The sequence below is a fragment of the Cygnus olor genome, chromosome Z, assembly GCF_009769625.2.
Source record: "Cygnus olor isolate bCygOlo1 chromosome Z, bCygOlo1.pri.v2, whole genome shotgun sequence".
Classification (NCBI taxonomy): Eukaryota; Metazoa; Chordata; class Aves; order Anseriformes; family Anatidae; genus Cygnus; species Cygnus olor.
Window position 1 is genome coordinate 19,527,033 of NC_049198.1, and position 27,565 is coordinate 19,554,597.

Below are 27,565 nucleotides of genomic sequence, written 5' to 3' on the forward strand. Positions count from 1 at the left end.
CCATAGGAGAGAAGGCCTGAGGCACATATAGCCTCTCATGAACATCTTATAGTGACAGCCCTATTTACATGCCACGGCTATAGATATTAATCTATTCTTCCATAAATGTCCAAAGAGGCAAACTTCTTACTGATATAAAGTATGCCTCAAACAATGAAGAATGATATCCGCTAGGAGAAAATCATATACATTCAGAACAAAACAGAAAAGATGATGACATGGTAAAGGTGAAGGAATTGGCCTAATTTTTCTTATGAGGCTGAACAAACATTCCTTTAAATTCTCTAAAAATGAAACTCATGCAAAAACTCATAGAGCATAAGTGAACACAGCCATACAGAGAACTCAAAGGTTTAGTACATATAGCAGATTATATTCTACCATAAGGAGTAAAAACACATTTAAAATATCTAGAGTTCTCCTCACCAGTGGTCTCTTTAGCCTTCTTTTTTTTTTTTTTTTTTTTTTTTTCAGAGATGTATCTACAGATTTCAAACTTTTCACGTATAAGAAACTTTTCTGTTATATTTTGTTTATGTTTTTGCAGGCAGAAGATACAGAAAACTCCAAACCACCAATGAAAGCTTAATAGTGACAAGTACGTTAAAATGGAAGGGACAAGATGATTTCACAGGAGAAAATTGTAATTTTCCATATTTAAAAGTGTTTGGGTGGTTTTTATTGTTTAAGCAGCATTGAAGTGTTGATTTGAAATCCAAAGTAGTGGGAGGTTTAATGATACAGAGATGGAGAACGTTTGGGTATTATATGATTCATCACACCAGCTTGGTTGTTTTAAAATAGATACTTACGTATCTAGATGGCTGGCAACAGATTTTCCACTGTTTCACCTATTTCACTGTACAATGTTTTGGCATGAAGGATATGTACGGCTCTGAGGTCAAACAGAATCAACATGCTATATATGTCTAAGGATCAGTGTGCTGTCATCCTAGCTTATTACATATTTCATATAATTTCTCCTGACTTCATAGCAATAAAAAATCACAACTTTTGTCCTCCTCCATGTTGTGCATTAGATCATTTGATCATTATAAGCACAAAGTCAGTGTCATTTTCCTTAAGCTCTTCACACACACTCTTCTGAAAAGAAATAAAGATCATTAAATTAAGTCCTTAACTCCAGGACTCAGGAGGGGTCTTCATCAGGGTCTTTTTTTATCCTTCATAGATAAGTACTTTAAACAGATCTCATTAGACAGGCATTTGAGGCAGAAACAGAGATGTTCTGGAGTATGCTTAGACTTCAAGCACTGCTATGACTGCCACTCTAATAGGCATACTGAACCATATTAGGCACTACCAGCAATACTGAGCTCAAACAGAATAATCACTGAAGAACTCACCCACCACTCAGTTGGGTTTTGCAGCCCATGCTGGGCTCTGTGCTACTAATATCCAAGTCAGGCAATTTATACTAGGCTGAACATCTACAAGAGAGGCCTCAACAACAGTAACAGCCTTACAGACTAATTCCCAAATTGTTGGTACTACCAGCTACCAACATTTTCTGTAGACTACCATTCTGTAGTTATCATCAAAATTAATGTGGAAAACAGTGCAGCACTACAGACTGCTTAGCATAGCCTACAAAGCTTCTGTGAGACACAGGAGTCGCTGATGGATACAGTCTTTGAATTTGCAGATATTATGGGTAGATAAGAGGGGAAGAGGAATTGCAGAGGCATGGAAACCTGCATGCTGCACCAAGTGCTGCTGAAGGAGCATTGACCTTGTCAGCCAAAGGGTGTATCTGTATCTGGAGCATTCAAAACAAATTGACCATGTTAGTAACCAGTAGCATTTCTATACAGATGACTATGTTTGTGTTTGCTTTCAATTATGTTTCCCTGTCTTTGTCAATAATTCATTTTAGACAGCAAGGTAGGGAAGTCTTTATCAAAGAGGCTGCAAACTTTAAAGGCTGTAATATAGAAGTAGAAGCATCTCTAGCTGAGAGAAATCACTACAAATTAGTGATAGTTCCAGGTTTCTTGATGTATCAGCCTTTAATCCTGGAAGAGGAAAAAATGGGTCATCCTTTTCACATCATTCTGCAGAGAGTAAAATCTGGTGAAATAACATGAGCTTCAGTTTCAGTTGATAATTTCTGCCCTTTTCACGAACTGTCAAATCAGTCGACTGAGAAATGCAGTGCTAAGGGTATAAGAGAATAATGCAATCAAGGGAAAAATACAGAAGGATATTTTTAGACAGTTCAATACACTGTGAAAAAAAAAAAAAAAAAGAAAAGAAAAGAAAAAAAGAAATCACGGAATACTGTTGAACAGAAGTTAAAGAAAATGTGTCCATTCTCACAGGGTGCTTCAAACATGTAGATGAGAGACCATATGTGTATTATGAGTAAACCACATATCAGATTGAAGTGTTTTTTTACCAAAGGAATTTTTCAAAGTTACTTGTCAAATGTCAATTTAAAAATACAACACACAACATTAAATAAGCAATTAAATTACCCAGCTTTTCATGTAGGGCTGTTAATTTATACTTCAAACATATAGGGACAAATTTATTATCAGACCTCAGATTTGTTATAATGCTTTAAAAACAGAAAGAGGAAGCCTGAAGAATAGACTAGGGACTGCTAATTCTGAGGAAAAGGAAGAGCAATCAGGTGAAACAATTTTGGTCACAGACATGGCACTTAGATTTCCCTTCCCCTGTGATAGTACTCCAAAATTATCTGACACTAAAGGCCCGTGCTATTCAAGAATTTAAAGACAAAGATAATTTAGAATCGATTAAAAAAAAAAAAAAAGAATTCAAAAACAACTTAAAACCCAATTTGCTTTGGTGCTTCCTGCATTCTGGGAAATGATTATAAGTCAGCTCCATCAGCAGTGCCATGCAGAGCAGCTCCAAGGCTGCTTTTTGTGGTCTGTTCCCACAGCACCCAACAGATTGCACGTGGCAGTGCAGAACTGGAGCAGAGCAGCCCCCAGATTAGATAGCAGTATCTTGTGGCTACCTGCAAGATGCTTCCATTGCTAGCAGATGGTAGATGGTTTGGTTTAGAGTTGTCCCAGCTGTTCTGGGACAGTACAGTACAGTACAGTACAGACTATACAGTAACCTTTTGGGGATGTTCCACGGAGGCTTTGCCTACCATTTTATGTTCAAAAGGGATTTGCATCCCAGTGCAGCCAGCTAGGAACTGTGCCCGATGTAGCCCTGGGAAGATTAAGGATCTGATGGGTCCCAGGCCTGGTTTTATTCCAAATAAGTGTTGACCAGCCTGTGTTGCTTAAATAAAAGAGTACATGAACTCCTGCATTAGATATTCACACTGTGTTAGCCCAGAGCACAGCAATAAGATGTTCAATTACTTTTGGGGAGAACAAAAAGTGTATTAGCATATTTATCATTATACTTTAAAATAAGATTGAATACTCATTAAAGATGCATAAAAGAATGTAAATGAAATGAAAACCTCACAGGCAATTTTCAAACACTGGACCTCAACACTTCAACAAAAACCTTTTGCCGTGGTGATCTGTTGAGATTAAATGTAAACGTAAATTGGTGTTTTCTCACTGCCTCTGGGGAAAAAAAAAAAAAAAAAGCAATTACATTTTCAGAGTAGTTACTATTTACTTTGCCTTTCACTCCTGTTGCCACCTTTTTATCCATATAGATCAGAAAATGTAAGTATGCTACATTCTTTTTCTAGTCCAGTATGGCCTTTGCTAACAGCTTCCTTCCAATACCAATTCCTGAAAACAACACGTTATTACTAAAATGAGTATTCTTTTTCCCTCAGGGATTTATAGTCAACTCAAATTAGTGTCAGTTAAAGAACCATGCTGCTTTATGTGTACTCATTTATGAGCACCTTTGTTATTGGGAACCAAGTAATTGTGCTATTTGAAATTCTTGTTTTCAGAAGCAAAACCTGTCCTGAGACTAACACCAAGTATCCACAAAATAAAATAGTCTTATTTGCCTTAGCTGTCAAATCTACACTGTTGACATTTGTTATGTATGTAACATCACTGATAGATAGGATGGTTAAAGAACAAATATAGTTTCATTCATTTTTTTCTTGATTTCAGCCGTCATAGCAATCTAACAGTCTTGCATAACAAGTCCACAAGGCACTGGTTAAAGCCCCCAACCTTCCCTAAAACAGCAATCTTTCTTACTAAAAGTCTCTAGCTATGCCAAATTCATACTGAAATTCTGATCTAGTAAGAGCAATATATTCTTTATATCTACTGTGGCCTTCACTAGCAGTTTTGCTGGAGAAAGAACAGCTAAAACCTGAGAAAGATTTTGCAATTTGACCTTAAATCAATACAGAGTATTGAAGAATAAATCCTAACCTTTGCATTGCCTTTTCTTTAAATATTTTCCCCATTTCTATGGCCCGAGCCTTGAAATAATCTCAGTATAAAATGTGACAGATAGAAAATGATGTTTCTGTCACTCAGTTTGCAACACATATATCAGAACAGGGATTGGTTTACCTCCTGTTATAAAATTAGAAATCAGAAATAGCCTCCTATTTGATAACATACAATGTTCACTTAGATTTCAACAATGTCTACAGAAAGGTGCAGAAGATGACAATGAGAAGTAGGTCAGGGTGGAAAAATACCTTCTTGGTGTTGCTCCTGTAAAGGATTATCTTAGTGTAACACCCTTCATTATTCATGCTGAATGTGGTTTGGTATAGGGGAACCATCAAATGTGTAAATCTGCTTTAAAAACCTGAAGTACAACATGAGATAGCTAACTTCTTCCTAAGGAATAACTGTACTTCAGTAGGAAAAAAAAATGCCTTAGGAACAAAATAATCAAAGTATTTGCATCAATGCTTTTGTAGAACGTTAATTTATACAGAATAATAATTCTGATCCATGTTGTTAAATAACAGATGCATATCTTAGACAGAACATCAAAATAAGCTGTATTTTCAAAGGCAGTATGATGTTACAGTAAATTTGACCTTGGAAATATATAACTTAATATCCCTGGTTTGCAAGTACAGTGCTTTTTATAAAACTCACAGCAATGCTTACTGAAAGGCATTGAATTTCCTGATTTTATGATTTCTAAGTATGAAGTAAAATAAAAATGAAGACTTGCTCCATACCAAGAGGCTAAAATTCAGTAGCTAGCAGACAAATGACATTAATATTCTGATCTTACTGTGAATGTGACTGCTTATCTCAAGCTTGGACCTCTAAAATGGAAAGATCAGATGCAATTTTTAAGTTCTTTCAGAAAGTCAAATCAGCAGCAAAAAGGTACAAAAAGTCTGAAGGTGACAACTCTGAAATAGATTAAGTGTTTAATTACTGATCACTGAAGCATTTAACCCATAGTTGTTTACCACAAGTGGAATTCCAATCGTAGGGTGAGCACAAGAAAAAGACACCTCCAAAAACCTCTGTCATCTCCAGCACAGAAGCTCACCAAAATCAACAAAAAGAAATATCAAGGAGAAAGACAAATGCTAAATTATATACTTCCGGAAGACTTGGACAATTTTGCCCAATCTGCCAAGATGTGTCTCTGTGTTGTTTTAAAGGTTAAAAGCTCTGTCATCTCCAGCACAGTAGCTCACCGAAATCAACAAAAAGAAATATCAAGGAGAAACACAAATTATATACTTCTGAAGGACTTCGACAATTTTGCCCAATCTGTCAAGGTGTGGCTCTGTTAGGAGGTCATAAGTTTCACTGCAAGGTAGATGCCTACAGCAGCCTTTCTCCCAAATCTCTGCCAGCAACTTCCCTCCCCATGCCAGTAACTCAATGAGCCAAAAAAGACCAGACTCTGTTAAACATCAGGTGTGCACCGAAGCTATTTATCCCAAGTTTTTCTTCCAAATTCATCAGCTGTTTTTGTACCCACCGAGGCAGGAGTTTCCTCCTCCATCTAAGAACAAATATATCCTTCTAAGAGCAATTTCTACATTACTGACGGGCAGGAAGGGGAGGAAGCCCTGTAGGCCAGGGTCCGGGAACCCTTATGCAGGTCTCTTGTAGATGATTTTATAATTCAGCATGGGATAATGTCCCATTCAGCATATTGGGAGTGGCCAGAATGGTTTTACCAAGGGCAAATCATGCCTGACCAGACCGACTATCATCTCTGTAGAGATGACTGGCTCTTTAAATCAGGGGAAAACAGCGGATGTTGTTTGTCAAGATGTTTGATCTGCCACAGCACATTCATAGAGAAATTGAGGACAAGTTTTGGATAGGTAGGCTGCAAGGTGGCTGAAGAACTGGCTGGTGAGCAGAGTTTTATCACTGCACTGGTTTATCACTGAAAGTATAACTAACAGTTACAAGCAGCATTCTTCAGTGTTGACAGGGGGGCCAATATTGTTTAATATTTTCACCAAGGGCAGGGACAATGGGATGAGCTGCACCCTCAGCAAGATCATAGATGACAATAGGTTGGGGGAGAATTCAACCCACAAAGGGAAGTGGAATTCAGTTGCAGTCTTCCAGTATATATATATAGATTGTAATAGAGAAGACAGAGCAAGACCCATTTGAATATATACAGCAAAATGGAAGAGTGTGACAAGTGAAACTGCAGTTGCACACAAGGGAAAAAATTATTAACAATGAATGTGGTTAGCAATGGAACAGGAATTGCCCAGGCAGGCTGTGGGATCTCCATCATTGGAGAGTTTCAAAACTAGAGTGGACAAGGTCTTATCTGCCTGTTAATTCATTTTTGCTTGAAGCAGGAGACTGGACTATATGGCTTACAGAACCTTCTGCCACACTAAATTTTTCTATGACTCTTTTAACACCTTTTTCAGACCTGCACACATGACATGTGCAGGCACAGCTGAATCTTTTTCCTGAATTGGGGTGATATTTCCCAGAATAAAATTTGCTTTTTTACCAGTTTGCATTTAAATGAATGAATGAATGAATAAAGGAATTTTCATTTTGAAAAGTACAGATAGCTTTCAAAGAATCTGAGACCCCTCTACAACAATAAAGCTTGTTCTCTCATAGAATAGGAATCCGCAGACTTGGTAAAATATTTATTTCTGGGCAACAGGAGAAAGTTATCTCAAGACTTGCCCTATAAAAGTAAATTTGCTGTATAAAAATAAACACATAAAAAACAATACATTATTCTGACACTTCAGACTTCACTGAAGTATTTATACAGACTAGAAAAACACCTGCTGGTTCATGGAATTGTGTTGCTAATGGTGTCTGGCACAGTGCAATAAAGTTTTACTTTCCCACCCATGAATATAAGACAGATTTGCACTTGAACAGCAGATAGATAACATTTATTTTTGCTCTTACTTTGAAAGTACTTCAGGAAGCCCTGCAAAACTCATGTTAAGAAGTTTATTCACAGGTATCACTTAAAGAAAAGTTACTTGATACTGTCATGTGAACCAACTTCTTATACTAGGCCAGTACCCTACGAGGATATTGCAGAGCATTTAGTAGTTTTAACAGGCTTGATGTGTTTGTGTGTCAACTCAGTGGAAATTTCTGAAGAGCCTGAATAAGAGAAAATATCAAATATAGAATATATTGTGGTGATTTAAAGGTAAAGCCCCGTAAAACTGTTGAGATGTGAACTAGTGATGTTTGTTGAATTCCTTCTGAAATCCACTTGGTACTTGTGAGCCTGCATGAAAATAATCTTGCTTTACAACTTCCTTTTCCAAATAAACTGGCTTTGTCAGACGTCAGTTCTAACAGTGCTCCTTTACAGCGGTAATATCATGTTTGCCTAAACTGGGAAAGAATTTGGAGTGTTCCTATGAGTACTTTCCTACATAGAAAAAAAATAAAAAAAATTACTCTGTGATTGCCCTTTTGCCCAACAAGAATATTTAAGGATCTATTGCCAGTAGGAGAAACCCTCTCCAGTTAGCCAACTCTGAGTCAATAATATGTATATACAAGTATTCAGAAGGAAATTCTTACCATATCATCAGAGTACCTGTGCGAAGATCTCAGAGATTTGCCACAAGGGGGCTGGGAAGAAAAGCCATAAAGCTTGGCGCACATGGCATGAACCCCTAGCCTAACAGAAGGACTTCCTTTTCAGTCTATACCTGAAACCTCACTATATACTACAATCTTATTAATTAGTTTTTAAATGCCTCAATGCTCATTTTCACTAATATACTACTACAGCCTGGTTCTTCATGCAAATTGGCTCCATTGCTGAGGAACAGACTCTAAACTTCAGCTTCATCTGTGAATTAACCACTTCACCATCCATTTACAGAAAGCTTGTGCTGGCCTGCAGAATACTCTCATTTATCTGGATGACCGTATATAAAACAAAAAACCACAACAAAAAACAAACAACACAGTGTGAAGAAAAAGTGAGGGTACTGTGCTACCACAGGAGAGAGCATTCTCTTCAAGATACTTCAATTGTTCCTGTAAGAGTTCTATACTATTCCTCCATATCAGCTTCTCAGAATTATTGATAAAGGACACAAAAAGGACACAGAACTTCCATCATGGAAGAACCAGCCATGCAATCCCAATCAAAATTCACAAACCTCAAGCAGACAAAGGTGGTGGAATTTAACCCTTCAGCTGTACCTGTTTTCAGGCTGTCAGAGAATGTGGGTTTTTTTTTGTTGTTGTTGTTTGTTTTTTGTTTTTTGTTTTCCCCAGATACAACCTAGTTTTGTAGATTCACACAAGTAGAAGACGAATAGTACATTTTATTTTTCAGCATAGCATTAAATCTCTTTCATGGGGTAAACAAAAAATTAATTGCATTATATTTTGTGAGAGAGAAAAAAAAAGAGAGAAAGTGTCTAAGTGGATTTTATTGCCATAAATTTCAATACAAAATTAATTTAGAAAATAGAGTAGAAGTGTAAACCACAAAAAGCAAAGGGAAAATATTTAACATGTAAAAGCTAATGAGTCTTCTAGCCGAGTAGCTGCAGATAAGCAAAACAATGTGTTATGAGAAGTGTTAAATTATCTGGTAGCATAATAACAACATTCTTAAATTTTCAAAAGAGAAAAATGAATTAAAGTGTCCCAATTTTGTTTGTTTAATGAGGTTTCTTACAGGAACCAGCAATGTGCACCCACTCCCTGAAAAACATATGTCCCATTTAGTCTGGATAAAATGAGCTGCTTACTTTCAAGAGTTCCACAATTTAGCTCTGATTTTAGTGGCATCAATTTTTCTGTAATTAATGAGATATCATTCATCTTCTTAAAATTTTTTAGTTTGTTGCATATAGTATTTAGAAGCCACAGATAGCAGGGAAGGATTGTTTAACTTGTAATCAGCATTGATGCATTTCTACTTCCAACACCAGCACACTAGAGCAAAGAATAAGATTGTGTGGTAGGCAAACAAATCCGCTGTTTTCTGAGGAACTCCAGCAAGGTCAGATGAAGCGGAAGGCAAAGGCCTTCATATTATTCACATAAAAGTGTGTGATCTCTTTGTAGGCAAACTACAAAGACTAAGAAACCACCACCACAAGAATCAATTGACATAGCAAGAAAAGCATCTGATAAAGAAGCACAGAAAAGATGGGATGCCGGCCATACTTCTCAGGTTGTCCTACACTGCAACAAGATGACCTGCATTAAATGACCAGGTCTCACTCAGCATATTAAAAACAAATGAACAACAAACAACCAAGAGAGGGCATTCTTCATATTTTTATAATAACTGTCTACTTTTTCTGGTGCTTGGTATCCCACATTTCCTTGACGAAGAAGGCTGATGGAGAGTAACTATATTTCCCATGAAATAAAGAGTCAGATTTGCTGTGTGTGTACAGTAGCATATGTTTATTCCTATTGACTTTCACTTGAAGACTGTAAATTTGTAGCAGAGAAGTTGTATTTTTATATCAGAACTTTCTCTTTAAACCAGGTTTGAATTGTCTTAATAATATAACATTCCTTCAGACGAAAATGGAAATGGAACCACATGCAGATAGACTAACTTCAATCTAATTTGTGCTTTGGTGTTGGAACAAGTAAAATCTCCCAGGAGGCTTTGAAGAAAGAGAAAGAACACCCAGCACCTGAACCAACACAGAGAGAAAAATAGGGCTTATCTGGAGTTTCGACTCAAACCTGAATCTGAACTTGTATTATTAGACAAAACTTTTTACCAGGAATTTAGTACAACTATTGTCTGTGTGTCTGGAAGCTCTCTACATCACCTTTTCATCCAGAAAGAAAAGAGTCCAAAATAAGGAAGCTATGAGCATGTACAAAACTAATCAAGTACAAACAGCTACCACCACTTTCCATAGCCCAGAACAGGCAAGTCATGCTCCACTGGAGATAACAAGTTTTCCAGGAGTTTTCCTGAGTGACATACCTCCAAGCAAAAGCATCATGCTCAGAAATGAGCTTTTCAAAAACCAGTCTGGAATCCTTGCTCCAGAGCTCACTCACTGCATATTCAAGCCATGCAAATAGAGGGGCATGGGGCTTTCTTTGCTATGTGCTCCCAGGTGGAGTGCATGACTGGAAATTCACACTTAAAGAACATTAGAACATTAGAGTTACTCATTTGCTGCAATTTTTAACACCACCAGAGAACACTCTAGATATGGAACTGAAGATTTCAGAATTAGTAGTAGAGTCAGTAGGTTTACACAGATGGGCACAGTAGATGTGATCGCTACTGCTGATTTCCAGCAGCCTGAGTTTAAGCCAGCTCCATCCATAAGCAATGTGGCAATGCCTTACCCAAGATGTCCTTTATCAAGGGATGTTTGGGACGACAGCTATGAGGACCTGAGGTTCTTGCTTCTAACTAGCTGAGTACTCTCTACCAGAGAGACAGCTTAGGTCAGTCTGCTTCTGCCTGTTGAGACATTTTCTGGACTTGATTATGCTTCTTACATATGTTAACAGCCCACTGATCTAAGTAGTGTCAGATCAAGACATGTCACCACTTTGCTACGTCCTGTCACCCAAGTGTGTGACCGAACAGCCTCAGTATGTCCCCTATTTTGCCAGTGCTAGCAGTCTCAGTTATCTCGATCCAATAACTTTTCTCGACATGCCCTCTGCACTGAGTGCCTTTCGTTCTGCAAATTCACTTTACTGAATTCTCTTAAGTCCATGCCCCAGACACACTCCTTTCACAATGCCTTAATAACATTAGCCAAATAGGACATATATACTAATTAGAATTTTAAAACAACAACAACAAACAAACAAACAACCCCCCTTAACTACATTATACCAAGCACCATCTCTTGCCAAGTGACCACATAATCTTATTGTTGTTCCTCCTGTCATTCCTCACTGCCTTATTACTCAACAATTATTCTATGTCTATAATTAGTACACAGAGCTGCAACAGGAGATACTAACTCAGCTCCTTGGGCCTGTCTGAACATTTCTTGAAATCAGAAGGATTTTGCAGAGGACAGCAGCCACTGGAGGCAACAGCTTGGCAAGTCCATCAGCAGAACAAATCTTCGGTCCTTTCTTTTCAGAAAGACACTTAACCACCTCTACAAATCATTAACCTTAATCGTAATCCAAAAGATCATTTATCTCTGGTCTTTATAGAATGAAAAAAAAATAGCAACAAATACAGCTTCCCGTTCTCATTGCAGAAGTTCTCATCATCAGTGGAATTGCTAGCATGACACAGCTGAGCATTATTTACCCACAATAAGTATCTAAGGCAATAAAGAGTGTCTATTCCGCCCAAATTATGTAATGACTTCCACATTCCTTCATTTTTTTGGGAAGCATTCATTATGGACAAAGTAAGAGATTACTTCTTAAAATAAGGCCAGTGAGTCAAATTCAGCCAAAATTCATTAATAAAAAAAAATAAAAAATAAATAAATAAAAAAAACTTCTTTGCATTTCTTTATAGCTCCATTCAGAAAAGAATAAGAAGCCAAATCTGTGCTGCAATTTGCTCTCCAGTACCTGAAATGCTACAAGGTTTCTTTGAAATTTGACTTAAAACACAATCTGGATTTATTCACCCCTAGATAATATTAGGTAGATTCATCCTATTTTTTCTCTGTACCCAATATAATCTTAATTTGTAAGCATTCTTGAAAGCATGAGATTTAAAGGACTTAGAGCTTTATGGTTGTTTTATGTCTGTTCATTAGGAGAAAACATTGAATAACTGGTCTCTCTAGTGAACTCAGAAAAGCTTTTATAAGCAATCTTAAAATTGCAAGTATGAAAATACTCTTTTATTTATTTTATTTTTTATGCTATCAAAGAGAGAATTAATGAAAATGTAAAAGTCTTTGAAATGGAAGGCAATACCTTGACTACATTTTCCTATGTTTTCTAGTTTAATTGTCCAGCATGGTGAAAAAACAGTATTTATAAGCCTCTGTTATTGAACATAATTACAATTGGAATGTCATTTTCAATCTTATGAAATGCCAGAACAGAGCTTATTTGTACAACACAAATTGGTCAATACAATTACAGAGTCACCCTTTGTTTTTCCAATACCCTGTTTTCTGTAAGTCTACAGCATAAACCCACTGTTTGAGGAGTGAGGTTGTGTAGAAAAGGCAATGACTGTCTAGAGAATTCTGTTAATGTTTTTGTTTGTTTGTTTTGTTTTTGTTTTCCATTTGTTTGTTTGTTTCTTCCACAAATTAAAGTCACCACTAGTTGCAAGTTCCTCACTGTCCAAGTTCTTACATGAAGATCTCAGGACCTGAGCATGAGGAGGAGCAACTGATGAGAGCAAGAGCTCTGACCATTTAAGAAACACTGTTGAAAGAGATCTCACACTAATAACCAAATCCCCTCTGAGCTCTGTTTTACTTTTGTAGAGCTGATGTATTAGTGCTCCTCATCTGACAGAGTGGTTCTACATAGAAATACATTAGTATCCAGAAAGGATTTGCAAAGCGTGAAGCCCTGCGGAAGAGCCCCCCCAAGTACTAAGCAGATTCCCAAGGGGACAATCAGTACTCAAGATACAAGTCAGGTGTAGATAACATGCACAAAAGGGAACTGGACCATGAGTCAGAGACAATGCAAAAAAATCTCGTTTTAGGCAAGACCTCTGTTTCATGCTGCTGAATTCTTACACTTCTCAGGTAACTGTTTCCAGTTTTCACCCACCTCCCTGAAATCTATTTGTCCATTATACTACCCTTCTGTATGTCCATTCCAAAAGTTTCATACTATCTGATCTCTGTATGCCAAACCTGTGATATCAGGATACAGTAGAAATTTTAAGGCGCCTGCTGCATGCTATATTTCCTGTTGCTATTACTTAGGTTAGCTAATATCTGTTTCTCCCTCCCATGCCCCCCTATTTCTCCAGTTATACAGATGTTGCATGATGCAAAGTTAACCAGAGACTAGTAAAACAAGGAAATGAGGTTTACTGTTTTCTTTCTCTTCATCTTACTTTTCTCATAGAAGGATAGATTGTTACAATTATTTTCTACTGTGCTTCTACACCTGAAACTGCCTGAGTGGGGAAACCTGAGGTAGAAGAAACAATTAAGAACACTCTCATTTCATTTGTCATGTATTCATTAGAAAATGGAAGATATTTACTTTGTCATTTGTGCAAATGATGCACAATCAAATGAAAACATCAATAACAAAAAAGCAAGAAAACAAACTGTTGTAAAATTTGGAGATGGGAAACTTTGCATTGTAAGTAGCAATACAGAAAGGCACAGAATACACAAGTCACAAATCCCCATCATTGCTGAAAGCTGAGGCTCAGAAAAGCAAAGGTTGGTTCTAAAAAGGCCACAAAAATCTGAAACATCTCAAGCAACGACTGCTGTACATGTCCCTGGCCACCCACCCCACCACATACTCCCTGACCAGCCAACAGCCCAGCTTGATGGCAACAGGGTGTTTTAGTTGCCATGCCTGTTGTTTAGTCATTAGTCTTCCCTCTGAAGACTTCCAGCAAGGATGCCAATTAGTTCAAATGGCTTGTAATTAGCAGTGATGCTTTTTTGTAATGTGGATACCTGCTCAGTATGAGCAGGAATAAGCCACCAACTCATTTCACATGGTCCAGAGGCAGCCATCGGAAGGTAAAGATTTGCAGTTAATAAAGGCCTATGCAAGAATGAAACCAGTGACTCAGAGGAGCAACACATTGTCCTGCAATACTGGTCCCCAAAGCTAGCACCTCTAATCTAACAGGATCATTGTTAATCTCTCATTCTGATAAGAATGTGAACATTTTCTAAGCACTCACTTCACATTTAATGTTCTTAGAGATGCCTTTTGTGTGTATTAAACGTGTTGCCCCAGGCCTCCTGACATGACACCTTTTCCTTCAGGCGGAGGGGAATTCAGTCTCCCTGCGGGACTCCTGCTTTCCTCATCCCACTTCGCACCCGTCTCCTCCTGCCTTCCCCTGCCGGCACCTTGCCTGCATCTCCTGCTTCATTTTCTCCCTGCTAATCTTCCGCTTGACCCAATTTAGCACTGCTCTCTCAGCTCTCCTGGCAACAGATGTTCCATGGCTACTAATAAGTAAGTTCAAGTATCTTCCTTCTGTTCTCAGCTCCACTTAATAAGGAAAGGCTCTAATTTTTTCTGGGATTTTGAACTTCTGCACTTGACTCATTCCCTTCTTGTTCCTTAAATTCTTGTAGCGTCTTTTCCCTAGTCGCATCACTTTCTTTCCTCGGCATTTCACCCCTGCTTCATGCCTGCTTTTATCACCAGCACAGCCTGCCAGCTGCCTTTTCTGTCATCTCCAGTCCCTTCAGAGTGCCATCTCTAACAGCTTTCTTTGACACAAATTAATGAGATGACATTCAAGTTCCTCCCGTGCTCAAAACACACAAGGTCCAACTTGCTCCTTCATCTCTCCTTTTACTGATAGATGATGGATCAATTTGATTCCTTCTATGACTTTTCTTTGCTATTCTTTGCTACTTTATCCTCCAAAACATGAAGACCACTTTTTTCTTATCCCTCCCCAGCACTGCTTTGACCCTCATGTGTCTCTGAGGTGGCTGAAAGTGAGACTCCCACCCCAGTCCCTGCTGTGAGGTATCCTCAGGGCCTCTCCCAGGCCTGCCCCAGCTTTGCTACGAGGCTGCCCCAGGCCTGACCCAGCTTTCTCTGAGCCTGCTGTGAGGCCTGCCTCAGGCCTGCCCTCCACTTCCTCACAAAGTACCTCAACTGGCTGTCTCCTACTTACCTGCCTCTTCAGCCCCCGTCTTCCCTCACAATGTTTGCATTGAGAGAGTGTTCAAAACATGTGCTTCTGCCTCCCTGGCTGCCCTCCCCCATGTTTCCTTCACAGGACTCCCTCCCATGACTCACGGCTCTCTAGCACCTTCCCTTCCTCACACTGTCATGAGCTCCCATGCCTTTTCCAGAATCCCTCTGAAAACCTTGTTCCCTCCTATGCTGTGAGTCACGCTTCCAAGCCAACCTTCTAATTATTTGTAATTAATGATAACAAGAAGGAACTGACATGCAGAGGAAATGTTAGATGTGAGGATGAGAAGCTCAGTGTAAATGCTTAGAGAGACAGAAACAGCATCATATACTACTGAATAATCCTATAATCACTCTGTGTGTTTTCCCCTCCCCATAACCCCTGCCTGACACCCCCTTGTTCTGTGTCCTGTTATGAGATATCTAGCCTCGACTGTAAACAGAGACCATCCACTGCATTTCCATTGGTACACAACAGAGGTTGGTGTGTTTGGAAATCAGGCCAGCTTTTTTCCTTTGCCATGTGAAACATCATACACAACTGTTGCAGCCTGTGCTAATAGGTAATAAAAAGAATTTAAATTAGCATGAGTTTCTCTCAGCTGCCTTGTACTAAAACGCCCAACCTTTCCTATTCTATCCACTTATTTTACCTCTCACGTATTTTGACTGCAGCTATCCATGACTTAATGTGAAGGCAGTCATGAGAAGCTGGCCTTGAAGATGATAAGCAAACTGCTTTATTTATTTATTTTTTTTCTCTTCGAAGATGAAACTTGTTTTGATGGCACAACCTTGCTTCCTTTCTTCTGTTCTAATTGACTATCCTCCTCTGCCACAGCCTACTTTATTGAGCCCCATACTTCTCCCAGCTCCTCCCATCTGAACCAGTAGTCTTCATCTATTAGAGACAGAAATGTTCATATCCAAGTCTACATTTATTTTTTGCTTCTTTTACAATTCCAGCCATATGTTAAACACTGCAATAAAAGGTGGGGAATTTCTCTCCAGATTCACTTCTTTTTGACATATCAGTATATAAGCCCCTGAGAGAACTGGGAGTTTGAAAGGTTTATTTGCTTTTTCATATTTTGTCTTTGAAATGATAGTAACACCAAGTCTTAGCAGCTCTAATTCTGCAGGTACTGCCCTGAGAAACAAGGACTTCTAGCTTTCTTAGTGATCAGTTAAAAATATCTGTGTTTGCATTTGTGTTTGTGTCTGTGTTTGTGTCTGTGTCGTGGAGGTTCTCCAGAAATTGCTTTACTTCCCCCAAATCTATTGACACCTAGCACTGGAAAGCTGTTGAGAGACGTAAAAGAAAGAAAATGAACCATTTTAAGCAGCCTTTCTTAAACCCATTTCTCTCTGAAGTGCTCAGCTCCCAGTAATGTTATAATCACTCTAATTTTCTGGTCTTTAGGATAGACGGAAAAGAACCAATTTGCCAATGCCACCACATAAACCCTGACACTTTCTCCCCTCCAGTGAATCCAAACACACAAACCTCCTTAAAATTTTTCAATGTCTTTATTTATATTAAAAAAAAAAAAAAGACTATGGCCATAAGTCACAAATTGCAGATGCTACTTTAAAGATGAGAAAATTCTATATGTGTTAAATTTTCCTGAACTGTCAGTTTACCTGTTAATTTGATTATAATGCTTGTGTCTCTGAAGTCAGTGTTTGAAATATGAGCAGGTGAGGTCTTCCTGAGTTTGCAATAGGATTGAAATTGTGACCTCATAGCTCTTTTTATTCATCTTGCTAGCAGTGTTGATGTGATGGTCATTTGATGTGAAATACTGTGAAATGAGTCCTTCAGAAGAATGGTGCATGAGAAAGATGTCCAAGATGACCAGGTTGTGACTGGGTTATTTGAATTACTTTGGAGTCGTCTTTGTTTGGGAAGTGTAGAGTTGTGTGATACATCAGCCCTAAAGATCTTAAATCCAGGTATATAAATAATGATGTGATGTTTATTCCAGACTGGAATTATGGGGAAAAGAGGAGAAAATCAGAATGATGGTAAAAAAGAGGTCTTTAGGAAGGGAAAATGTATTATCTGGTATCTCAAGTAATAAGAGTAGTAAAGCATTAAATATGCTGTGGACCAAAGCTCAACTTTATTTTTGAAATGAACGTGGTTGAATTAAAAGGAATTTTAATCAGAACTATCTATCCATTAAATATCCACAGTCAGATTATGAGTATTCCTCTGCATGAAGTCTAATATGCCAAGAGAGAGAGGGGGTCTTCTCTGACAGAAAGACTACAGTAATTGTGCTGAAGTCACTGGGGTTAGCGATGAGAAAGGGAGCACTGTGTGTGCCTGTGACTCTGCATTGGAAGGGCTTGGACTGACTATCAGCTGCCTCCACTTTATATTGTCCACCTCTGCCTACAATTCTTGGTGGATGGAACGACACCCACCCATTCATCCACAGAGCACTGTTGTTCCACCCTCTCCTTTAAATGGCTTTTGAAATTATTGATGGAAAATATGCAGTGATTTCCATGAATCATTCAAGATAAGTAAGGGAGGAGAGCATGGGGTAATCTTAATTTCTGGCTTGCCTCAAGAGAAGGCAAAGCGCCAGGGAGTTCTTTCAATTACTCCAGTCAAAATCCTTTGTGGAGGCAACAGTAAAGTACCTCACTGCCTTTTAACCTCGGAATAAAAAGTTTTTACCTTACCTTGTCCAGTTTTGTACCAATAATGAGTATTCTCAAGGCATTGTTGATTTCATTAAATCTTTATGTCACCATTATGACAGTTTAAAGTGTTTCTTTTAATAATAAGTAGGAAGAGCAGTAAATAGTCAAGTGGGATAATACCTTAGTCCTGTTCACAAAACACCTGTGTAATAGAGACAATGTAAAATGTTTTCTTCCCCATGGTTTCATGGTACCTAAAAAACCTGTGAGAGTTTCAAATTTAGTCTAATTCTAGTCTAATTTTAATTCTAATTTAGTCTAATTTTGTCATATGACAAAATCTTTCAAATCATTTTGCTTCCATGCTGAAGCTAATTTACACAGATAAATCCCAGAGGCTAAATCTTTGTATTCTCTTATACTAATTTCCAAATACTCATGAACCATGATATTCATTTCTGATACTGTATATTTAAGTGGATTTTAACTTCTTACTTTGAATATATAGGTCTAACACTGTAGCAATTCAGTCGAAGACTGTTGATTTTAATATGTCATAAGGAGTTTTAAAATGGACACCAGCCCCCCAAGAAAAAAATCCACAAAGCAAATAGTTAACTTACCCACAAGAATCTATAAAATGTTTTTGAAAAATCATATTTGCATTTAGAATCCCTGTAATCATTCAGGAAATTCACAGTTATAAATGGGTAGTAAAAGGATCATTTTCCAATCTGATTATTCTCAGAAGTAATGAAATTGGTTTAAAGTGACTGAATTTTTTTTTTTTAATTATTATTATTTTTTTTTTAATATAGTTTCCTAAGTAGCCTGGACAATGTCAGGAAGTTTCTTCAATATTACAGAGTAGCATGTAACGCAAGCTGTCTTTTTTTTTTTTTTTTTCTCATATGCTGTATATGAAGTGATTTCATGAAATGGAATCATTTCAGAACACCTTACATGAATTACAGAGTGACCCAGAACACTGAAGTGACTAGTGGCATCACTGGGTAATGCATTGCGTTGATACTTTTGAATTACTTCCTTGACTTGCTTCCTACTGGCAGGTTACCACACTGGACTGTGCAAACACACATGTATATTTGCAAAAATATACTTTATGATTTGATAAATACATTTTCATATAAGTACAACAAAGGGGGGTTATTTGTTTTTTATTGTTTCTGTTTGTTTGTGACAGTGTTATTTTCTGGGTCCACCACTCATACTTGAGAAACCTATGTGCCAACTTTCACCTAATCCTTTAATCCCCATATTTTCCTTCAAGTACATGTGCTCCCAAAGTACATGCTTATGCTGTGTTTACTCTTTTTTTCAATAAAAAAGATTAGAATCACTGCTTGACAAACATAAAAAAAAATCCACAACATATGACTTTCTTTCAAGAGGAGGTAAGACACTTGTTATATTGAGGAGTGGACAAATACACTTCTAATATTAATCTTCTCATACACAGAATTACAACAGGGATGCTATGTGATTGGGTAAAGGAGGTCAATTAGTGCACTACAGTGTCTTATTTAAGACAGGATCCACCCTGGGAAAGAATTTCAGAACCTTTGTTCTAAATGTCCTTATGTTACAAGTTCCAAAGCAGCTTTCCCTCCTTGGACTGAGGGAGTAGGGTGAAGGTAGTGCACTTTGAAATTATCATTTTTTCTTAACCCTATATAAAAGCCTTTCTTATTTTTTCAATATGAAACTTGAAAAGTAAAGTAAGGGTACAAAGCACTGACCAGAAAGATACAGAAAGATTTAGAAAGCACCAAGCATCCCGACACCATACACATACATTGCATACAGATAATTGATTCACTTAGCTGTATTTGAAGGAGCTGCATTACAACTGTCCACAACCAGTTAGCATCCTACAATAGGATTTGGGGTGTTTGCTTACAGCAACCCAAATTTCAGCCACAGAAAGATGATTTTGATACTCGAAGAAATTATAGCAACTGAAGTAAAGCTTCACAGTTTCTCTAGCACATAGATATTCAAAGAACTGTTCTGATTTGTTTTCCTTTTGAAGAAATTAAGTACTATGGACCAAGTAATTTTTGTTTCAAATACAAACTGTGCGCTTACTAGTAAAATAAACAAAAAGTGATATCTTACTTTGTAAGTAAAGAGAGCTCAACAATGACTGTATGTGCACAGCAGAATGAGGTAAGCATGTCCTCCCAGGAATAAAATCAATCATTATCCCCTGAAGAAAGCAGACAGCTGGGAAGCTGAATTCTGCTCACTATAGCAAGTATATATTTAACTTCACTGAAGTGCCTAGAGTTACATTAATGAATCCATCTGAAGAACTCAATTAAGTCTTCCTGTCTAGACTTGAGAAGCAAATAAATATTACCTAATGCATGGTATTCAATACAAGGAAAACAATCACATTTATACAGCTTGCTGCAAGATGAAGCAAGTCAGTGATACCTCCTCTGCTCACTATTTTGGGTTGACATCTGTACTTTGTTTAGTCTGCACTTTATTACACTGACTGCCTGCTCCTTGCATTCAGCTGCTTTGAATGAAACACTGATGACAATTGAGGTCTGTCTTTAGAACAAACCTGGTTCAGTTATACAATGATTAATCTAAATAAACAGTTGAGCTTGTTGCTGCATCAGAACATTTGAAAACGAGCCTTCATTTACGTAGAGCTAGGTACTATACAACATATAGAAGGAAGTCTAGGCTACAAGTAGACATAACCCTCCTACACTGAGTCATCAGTCCTCAGTAATCCCCTTTATTTGCATAAACTAACAGACAAATTACATTGCCTTGAGTTTAGGAAGGCAAATGCTCTTATCTACGTACTCCTAGGAGCAGTGGGATTGCAATACAGGCCAAGCAATTCTTATGCTGTCCTTAGCATAAGGCTTTTGTCCTAGGAAAATAAGTGAGCGTCAATGTCCATATCATTACTCCACAGCTTCATCAATTGTTGATTCAGGGCTACTGCTATAATTAGCAGTGGGTTATTGATGCTTGTGACTACAAGTGTGCATAGACATGGACAGACTGCTCATTTTTAAAGCTTCAGTCAGTTGTAGCCTGAGCTGTAGCAGACTGTTTTTAAGTGGCATAAGGAGAGCAGACCTGCAAGATATTTATCAATAGCAAGGAGGGAAGGTTAAGGTGTACTGTAAAAAGAGTGGAGAGTGATGCTTCAGATTTTCCATTATCTTTATTGCCAACAGAATTATATTTAAAATGCCAAGGTCCAAAAAAATGTTGTGTAATAAATACTTCACTTTAGGCTGTAATAAATAAAAAATTATTAACAAGGAATGCACTTTGCCAGCCACAAGTGTGGGTAGTTTTTGAAAAATAAGGGGGTGAAAAAAAGTATGGCCATAGTTCACAGTCAAGCAGCTAGAAGCTGCTTGTTGCTTGTAACAGCTATTCCACAGCAATGGAGCTCACCCTTCCCTCCCTTTCCAGATGCATATTCACAGTTTAACTCCATCAGAAATGCTCTCACACAGGAGCAAGTAGTCACACTCTGCTCAGAATTCATGTCAAAAGTATCTTTAACACACACAAAGCAAGGAAAACTATGGTCCGAAGAACTCCTTGTCACACCATTTTAGTCCAACAGTAGATTTAGGCTTCTGTCTAACAGAAGTGTGCCCAGCACACTATGACAGTCAAGTTTTCGTACCACCACACATCCATCATCAACATACTAGTTGCTCCACTATCCCCACTGTAAGTTTCACAGTGAACAAGAATGTCCATTTGGTTTAAGAGTCAGTCCCTTCAGTTACATCGCTGCAGCAGCATGTTCAGAGCATATTCCATTCTGTGTTTTAGTTCCAGCGAGCATCCAGAAACCAGAAGAGTTGTCAGGCGAAACGTTGTGGATATCCTGTCTTCATTGATGTAGGTAAGGAGATACTCCTCACTCTGATTGCAAATGATGATTTTCGTATGATCATGATAGAAGTTCACCTGCAAAAGAGAAGAGCTCCTGTTTGTATAAATTCTCATCTCAGTGACTGCCACTTATCCAATTTTGCAGTCAAGGATTGTAGAAGCATTGTGTCAGGTGATGCAACAAGACTTACTTGAAATGTGCCATCATTGAAGAGCATCATCAACGCTTTGTCAGATTTAAGCCACTGTAAGAGGTAAAGCCTGGGCCTGCGTACATCTGTTAGGCTGGGCAGATCACCTCCCTAGGGAAGGGAACAGACATGTTAAGAACTCACAGTTCATTTAGCTGAAGGTTCACTTCTGCAACTCAACATCCAGAAAGTGCTGAACTTACATCCATGAGGTTCTCTTCCATGTAGTGAGAGAAATACTTCAGTACAGTTACTTGGCTAATGAACTGCTCGGGAGCCTCTGCAGCTGAGAAGATGGAGCATTGGCCTAGCTCAGCATAGTAGTGGACTGTCCTGTAAGAGGAGAAAAAATAAGGATGTCAGATGTAAGATAAAAAGCATCTCAAGTTTAAATTGCCCAAGTGAGTGGTCTGTTTTGTAATTATTCTTACTTTTTATCTGGCAGAAGGCTCATATGTGCCCCATTGTTGAAAAGGACACCAACGGTGTGATCTGACAGCTGGTAGCCAAAGCCATATTTGTTAGAATAGTCCACCCATTTTGTAACCCACTGGAAGGATGCCGTCAGCTGTTCTTTGGGAATGCTATCTGCTTCTGGCATGTTCTCCAGACATCCACGCAAAACCCTTGCGACTGTATCCGCAACACTTCCCATAGTACTGTCTTCCAGGCCTACAAGAGGAGGATTATTAGACTGATATAACCACACAGAGAAAGCTTTAATTCTAAACCTCTAAGTTATCTGGACTGTAATTTTAACAAGTTCAGTCTTTATGGCTTTCCAGTTTTAATTATCTCAAAATATTAAAAGTATTAATATTAAAAATATTATACATAATATGTAAAGCACTGAAAATAGGGGGTGGGAAGCAGCTGTTTGTTCCAGACTTCTAAGTCTAGAGACACGAAGGAAGTAAGAGTGGGATTTAGAATCAGAGATTACATTTCACTGCACTTACATTCACTGCTACTGCTGCAGCTTCCCAAAGTTCCTCTGACTATCATCCGAATAGAGTCTCCAACCTGCTTAGTTTCTGGTAACGCTCCTGGCTTGGCTACTGTTGTGATAAGAGGCTGGATCTCCTAGAAGAGATGTCAGACATGTAAACGTAAAACATAATACGAGCCAAGGCTAACACACAGGTTTTCACACAGCTTTCCAGTCTATCAACAAATGATAAATTCTAGGAAGACTGGTATTAATGTTTCAAGAAAGTACAAAGAACTACTATTAGACTGAGCTTAAAGAAGCATGCCAAGTCCTTCCATTCTTCAGATCTTCAATTTTAATCTTAAACACTATTAATCTTTTGCTAGTGCATGAGAGCAGAACACAGCTGGATGCAGGCCTTAACACCAAAATTTTAAGAGTTAGACCTCAGTGTCCTACCCTTTAAGAAGCAATAGTATTCAACCATAAACTGAAGCCCTGAATTTGGAATATTGGGAAAGAGCACCTGGCAGACTAGTTTCCACATAGACAATGGGTGCTAGGCAGATACTGTAATTACTCAAAAGACAAAAATGATAGTATCCCTACAAAGGCTACCATAGTTTGGTGAAGCTCAGATAAGCCTTCTTAAAGCAATTCTCCTAATCATTTAAGCTTGACTATGCTGTGTACAGTCTCATATTTGACTTGGATATCACAGCTAACTTAATTATAGCTACTCCACCCAACTGTTATTGGATCTGAATTGAACCACACTTTACCTCATCTGTTCTGTGTTTGTGGGGCTGCTGGGTTATCGATGTTTTCTTCAAATCATGCCTGAGCTTGTAAATTTCTTCATCTTCTTTAGCTAGTCTATCTGTAACACAGGAAAACAGAACAAAAAAACCTTAATGCTGCATCTAGAAGTGTTGTTCAATATCCTGCATTACAGAAAATCTAACAAATTAGCTGCAGAGTGCATTGTCTCCTTCCAGCAAGTACTTTTAAACCCGCCATAGTCTCCCAGAACAGCAGTGCCATTATACACAGATCACTAAGAGAGCAAACTTAAATAGACTGGCTAACAGATGGCCCATATAGATTGTCAGTATGCCAGAAGAAGCATTTACTTATGTAAGTTGGTGTAGGTTGCAGGCTGCCATCAATACCTATTGATAAAGAGGTCAAACCTAATCCAAGGAAGCTCAGAGGCAAGTACAGGGGCTCCCTTGTTATCTCATAGCTGTATGTTACAAGCACGACATTGAAGCACTGATGACAGAGAGGTAAGTTCCAAGCATAATTTTAATCCACTTACTGTGTGTGTCAAAGTATCTAGCTTTATCCTTTTTACCACCAAAGAGAGCAGCAGCTGCTTTTTTGAAGAAATTTTTAGCAGGACTTGACAAATGGAAGTCAGGAACAGTGTGACAACAGCTAGCAGAAAGTCTGTCGGGTGTAAAGCCCTGTGGAAATGAGATTCAAAAAGCAATTTTAAGACCACAGGGTGCCTATTTAAGGGTGGATAGTTTTCAGCCAAAACAGTAGACAATACCAACCTGTACAAAAAAATCATGTCGAATTATTTCATCTAAACTGGGCCGGTCTTCAGGATTCTTTGACAACATACTAGCTATTAGGTGTTTTGCAGGTGCCAAGAGAGATGAAGGCAGACTGTATCTTGCTTCCCTTATACATCTGTATGTCTCTTTAAGATTTGTGGTCTCAAACGGGGGTCTTCCCAACAGCATTGTATACCTGTTGAAAAACAAAATGAAAGTATTGTATACCTGTTTAAAAGTAAAAGGAAACTAACTTTACATGTTTTATACATCCACAATATATATCTGCAACTACTGAAAACGTTTGTCTCCTTTTCACAAGAAGGAAAAATTGAATTTCTGCACTTTGGTTTGGCGTATGTAAAGGGCTGGAAACCAGTGCAGTCCCACATCCATTCCCTTTGAACTCTTAAAAGCCTAAGCCAGAAACAGAAATATTTTGTTTCAAAGGCAACAAAGTACTTACATTACACAGCCTAAGGCCCAGATGTCAGATTCACAGCCATGACCTTGTTTGTTGAGGACTTCTGGAGAGAGGTAATTTGGTGTGCCACATATTGTTCTGCAAATCAAAGAGGCCACAGAACCTGTTAGTATTCCAGATAGAAAAGGGAGAGAAGCTATTTTTCATAGGGCAGGTTTTACTCTCATGTTTGGACAAGAGCTTGGAGGCCCTTGAAGAAGACTTCTATGAATGCTAATAGTGTAGACATGTTTCATGGTGTCTTCATGATACAGGAAAAGCAGACTCATATCTGCACTATTAGTCAGATACCCTGCCTCTGGCATTTGCTATTATTCAAATGCTCAAAGGAAAGCAAACATCAAAACACAGCAGCCTGTTTTCTAAGAGGGGAATTCTCGATGCCAAAAGAAACTAGCTTTTGCTATGGAACAGGATCTCTCTTTCCTGAGTGAATTTGGATTCATTTGCTACTAGGCTTTCCTTTTTTTTTTCTCCTTAAAAAAAAGGAAAAATGCTCATACCTCCTCCTGTGCTCCAGTGGTTCCAGACGAGCTGCCAAGCCAAAGTCACCCAGTTTCAGTTCCATGTTCTCATTAATGAAGAAGTTACCTAGCAGAAAGAGAAATTCCAGTCAGTCCTTTTCTTGCTAGGTAGGAATGCACTTGCCTCAGGTGCTGAGTCATACTTTGTTCAAAGCCAGAAGCTAGCCAAGATTTTTTTTTTTTTTAATATGAATACTGAATGTCATCCCTTAAGCACTCCAAGTTTCCACTATAAAGACAGACTAAGCTGATTCTATTAATTAAGCTATCAGCACACAGGTGTAAAGTGGTACAGGGCTGACAGGACTGAAGTGGTGTTTGGAAGTAAGCAAGGAGCACAACTTACCTAGTTTAAGATCCCTGTGCAAGATTTCCTGTTCATGAAGATACTTTAGCCCTGACACAATTTGCCTGAGGTAGTATCGCACTTCTGGTTCTGTCAATACCTTCCTCGCTTTTAAGATGTGAGCCATGGACTGCAGAGGAAATACAAAGGAAAAACAAAGTGTCACTGAACATTCGCACATAGGATTAATCTTAAGCAGAGGTAAATTAATACACAGGTAAATGGAAACTAAAGAAGCCATGAAAAATACCTTTTACACATTACATATTTAAATTAGTTGCAGATTCCAGGCAAGTAAATACTGGATTTCTCCCAGTTGATGCTCACCCTTCTACTGCAGTACTCCAGAAGAATGTAAATATTCTCTCTGTCTTCAAAGTAGTGGTAAAACTGCACAACATGTCTATGATTAAGCATTCTGTGCAGCTCAATCTCTTTATCAATCTGGAGAGACAAGAGGGGGAAGAAGCATTGTTAACCTTGTGACCACTAGCTTGAGCTGAGCAGACAGCTCTATCACAACCATTTCAGAAAAAGATGGTTGGACAATCCAGCGCATACACAGTCTCAGAGGAAAAAAAAAGTAATTCATGCACACACACCTTTTCCCTTTGATGAGGTTTTGCTACTCTGCTGTGAGGAATGATTTTTGCAGCATAAACTTTATTTGTTGTCAAATCTGTCATCTCATAACACTTTGCGAATCCACCCTGAAGAGACACACAAGAAAAAAAGGCAATTACAGCAGGTACGAAAGAAGCCCCACACTTAGTCATTCACCAGCTCACGTATTAGTCAAGGAGAGCGACTTCCTTCGCACGGGACAATTTGGTAAAAAGACAGGCTGCGCGTTCATCGGCTGCCCGAGGGTTTGTGTCGCTCCCCTCAAATCCAAATCGCTTCCGCGGACTCGCCGGGGCCGGGATGAGCCGGGGAACAGGATGGGTGCTGGAACCGAGGGGGAGGCTAGGGCGAACCTGGGGCGCTGTGGGGTCCGAGGGGTGCACCCCGCGGGCAGAGCAGCCCCTTTTGGCCGGGGCGGGCATGGCCCATTACCTTTCCGAGCACCTTCCCGCGGCAGTAGCGCTTCCCCGTCGTGGGGTCGGTAATAATCCGGGAAACCTCTGCGGCGGGGTGCGGGTGGGGCTGCTCCTCAGCCCTTTTCCTCCGTGACTCGCCGCCGCCGCCCCTGCCCATCGCCGCCTCGCAGCCCTTGGAGGCTCCGCCACCGCCTCCCGGCGGGTAGGCGATGGTCCGCAACAGCTCCATCACCGCACCGCGCAGCCCCTCACCTCGCCGGCTCCGTGCTGCCCGCTCCGAACCCTTCCCCACCCCGCTCCCGACCCGCTCCCGACTCCGGGCAGCCGCCCGGTTCGCCCCTTATATCCCGGGCGGCCGCCCCGCCTCGCCGCTCCGCCCCGGACCCCGCTCCGCCCCCGACGAGACCGCCCGGATCGGCCCCCGGCGGCGGGGACAGGCGGGGAACGGCGACGGAGCCGCCCTCTCCCCTCCTCTCCCCTTCTCTGCTTTCCTCTCTCCTCCTCTCCCCTCCTCTCCTGCCCGGCCCGGCCCGCGGGAGGCGGCCGTCCGTCCGTCCGTCCGTTCTCGCGGCTGCAGAGGAGGAAGGCAGGGAGGTGTATACATGTATATATATTTTTCTTCCCCACCCGTGCCTAAGCAGCGCCGCCACAGCACGGAGCCCGGCACGATGCTGAGACCCAAGCTCGCATTCCTCTTGCCCGCTCCCCGGT

The 27,565-nt window shown here is 39.4% G+C and overlaps 1 protein-coding gene across 1 annotated transcript; it reads right to left on the reverse strand.

The window, feature by feature from the left end:
* Positions 1 to 21,062: 21,062 nt before the first annotated feature.
* Positions 21,063 to 27,166, reverse strand: PLK2 (polo like kinase 2). Its single transcript, XM_040541386.1, has 14 exons — positions 26,871 to 27,166; positions 26,417 to 26,524; positions 26,142 to 26,258; positions 25,815 to 25,944; positions 25,448 to 25,535; positions 24,927 to 25,022; positions 24,458 to 24,656; positions 24,217 to 24,364; positions 23,678 to 23,775; positions 22,924 to 23,047; positions 22,396 to 22,636; positions 22,168 to 22,297; positions 21,965 to 22,075; positions 21,063 to 21,848 (listed from the first exon to the last, which is right to left on the reverse strand). Exons 1-14 carry the CDS (start codon positions 27,081 to 27,083, stop codon positions 21,657 to 21,659), a joined length of 1,995 nt encoding a protein of 664 aa, XP_040397320.1. The 5' UTR covers positions 27,084 to 27,166; the 3' UTR covers positions 21,063 to 21,656.
* Between the last annotated feature and the right edge of the window lie 399 nt (positions 27,167 to 27,565).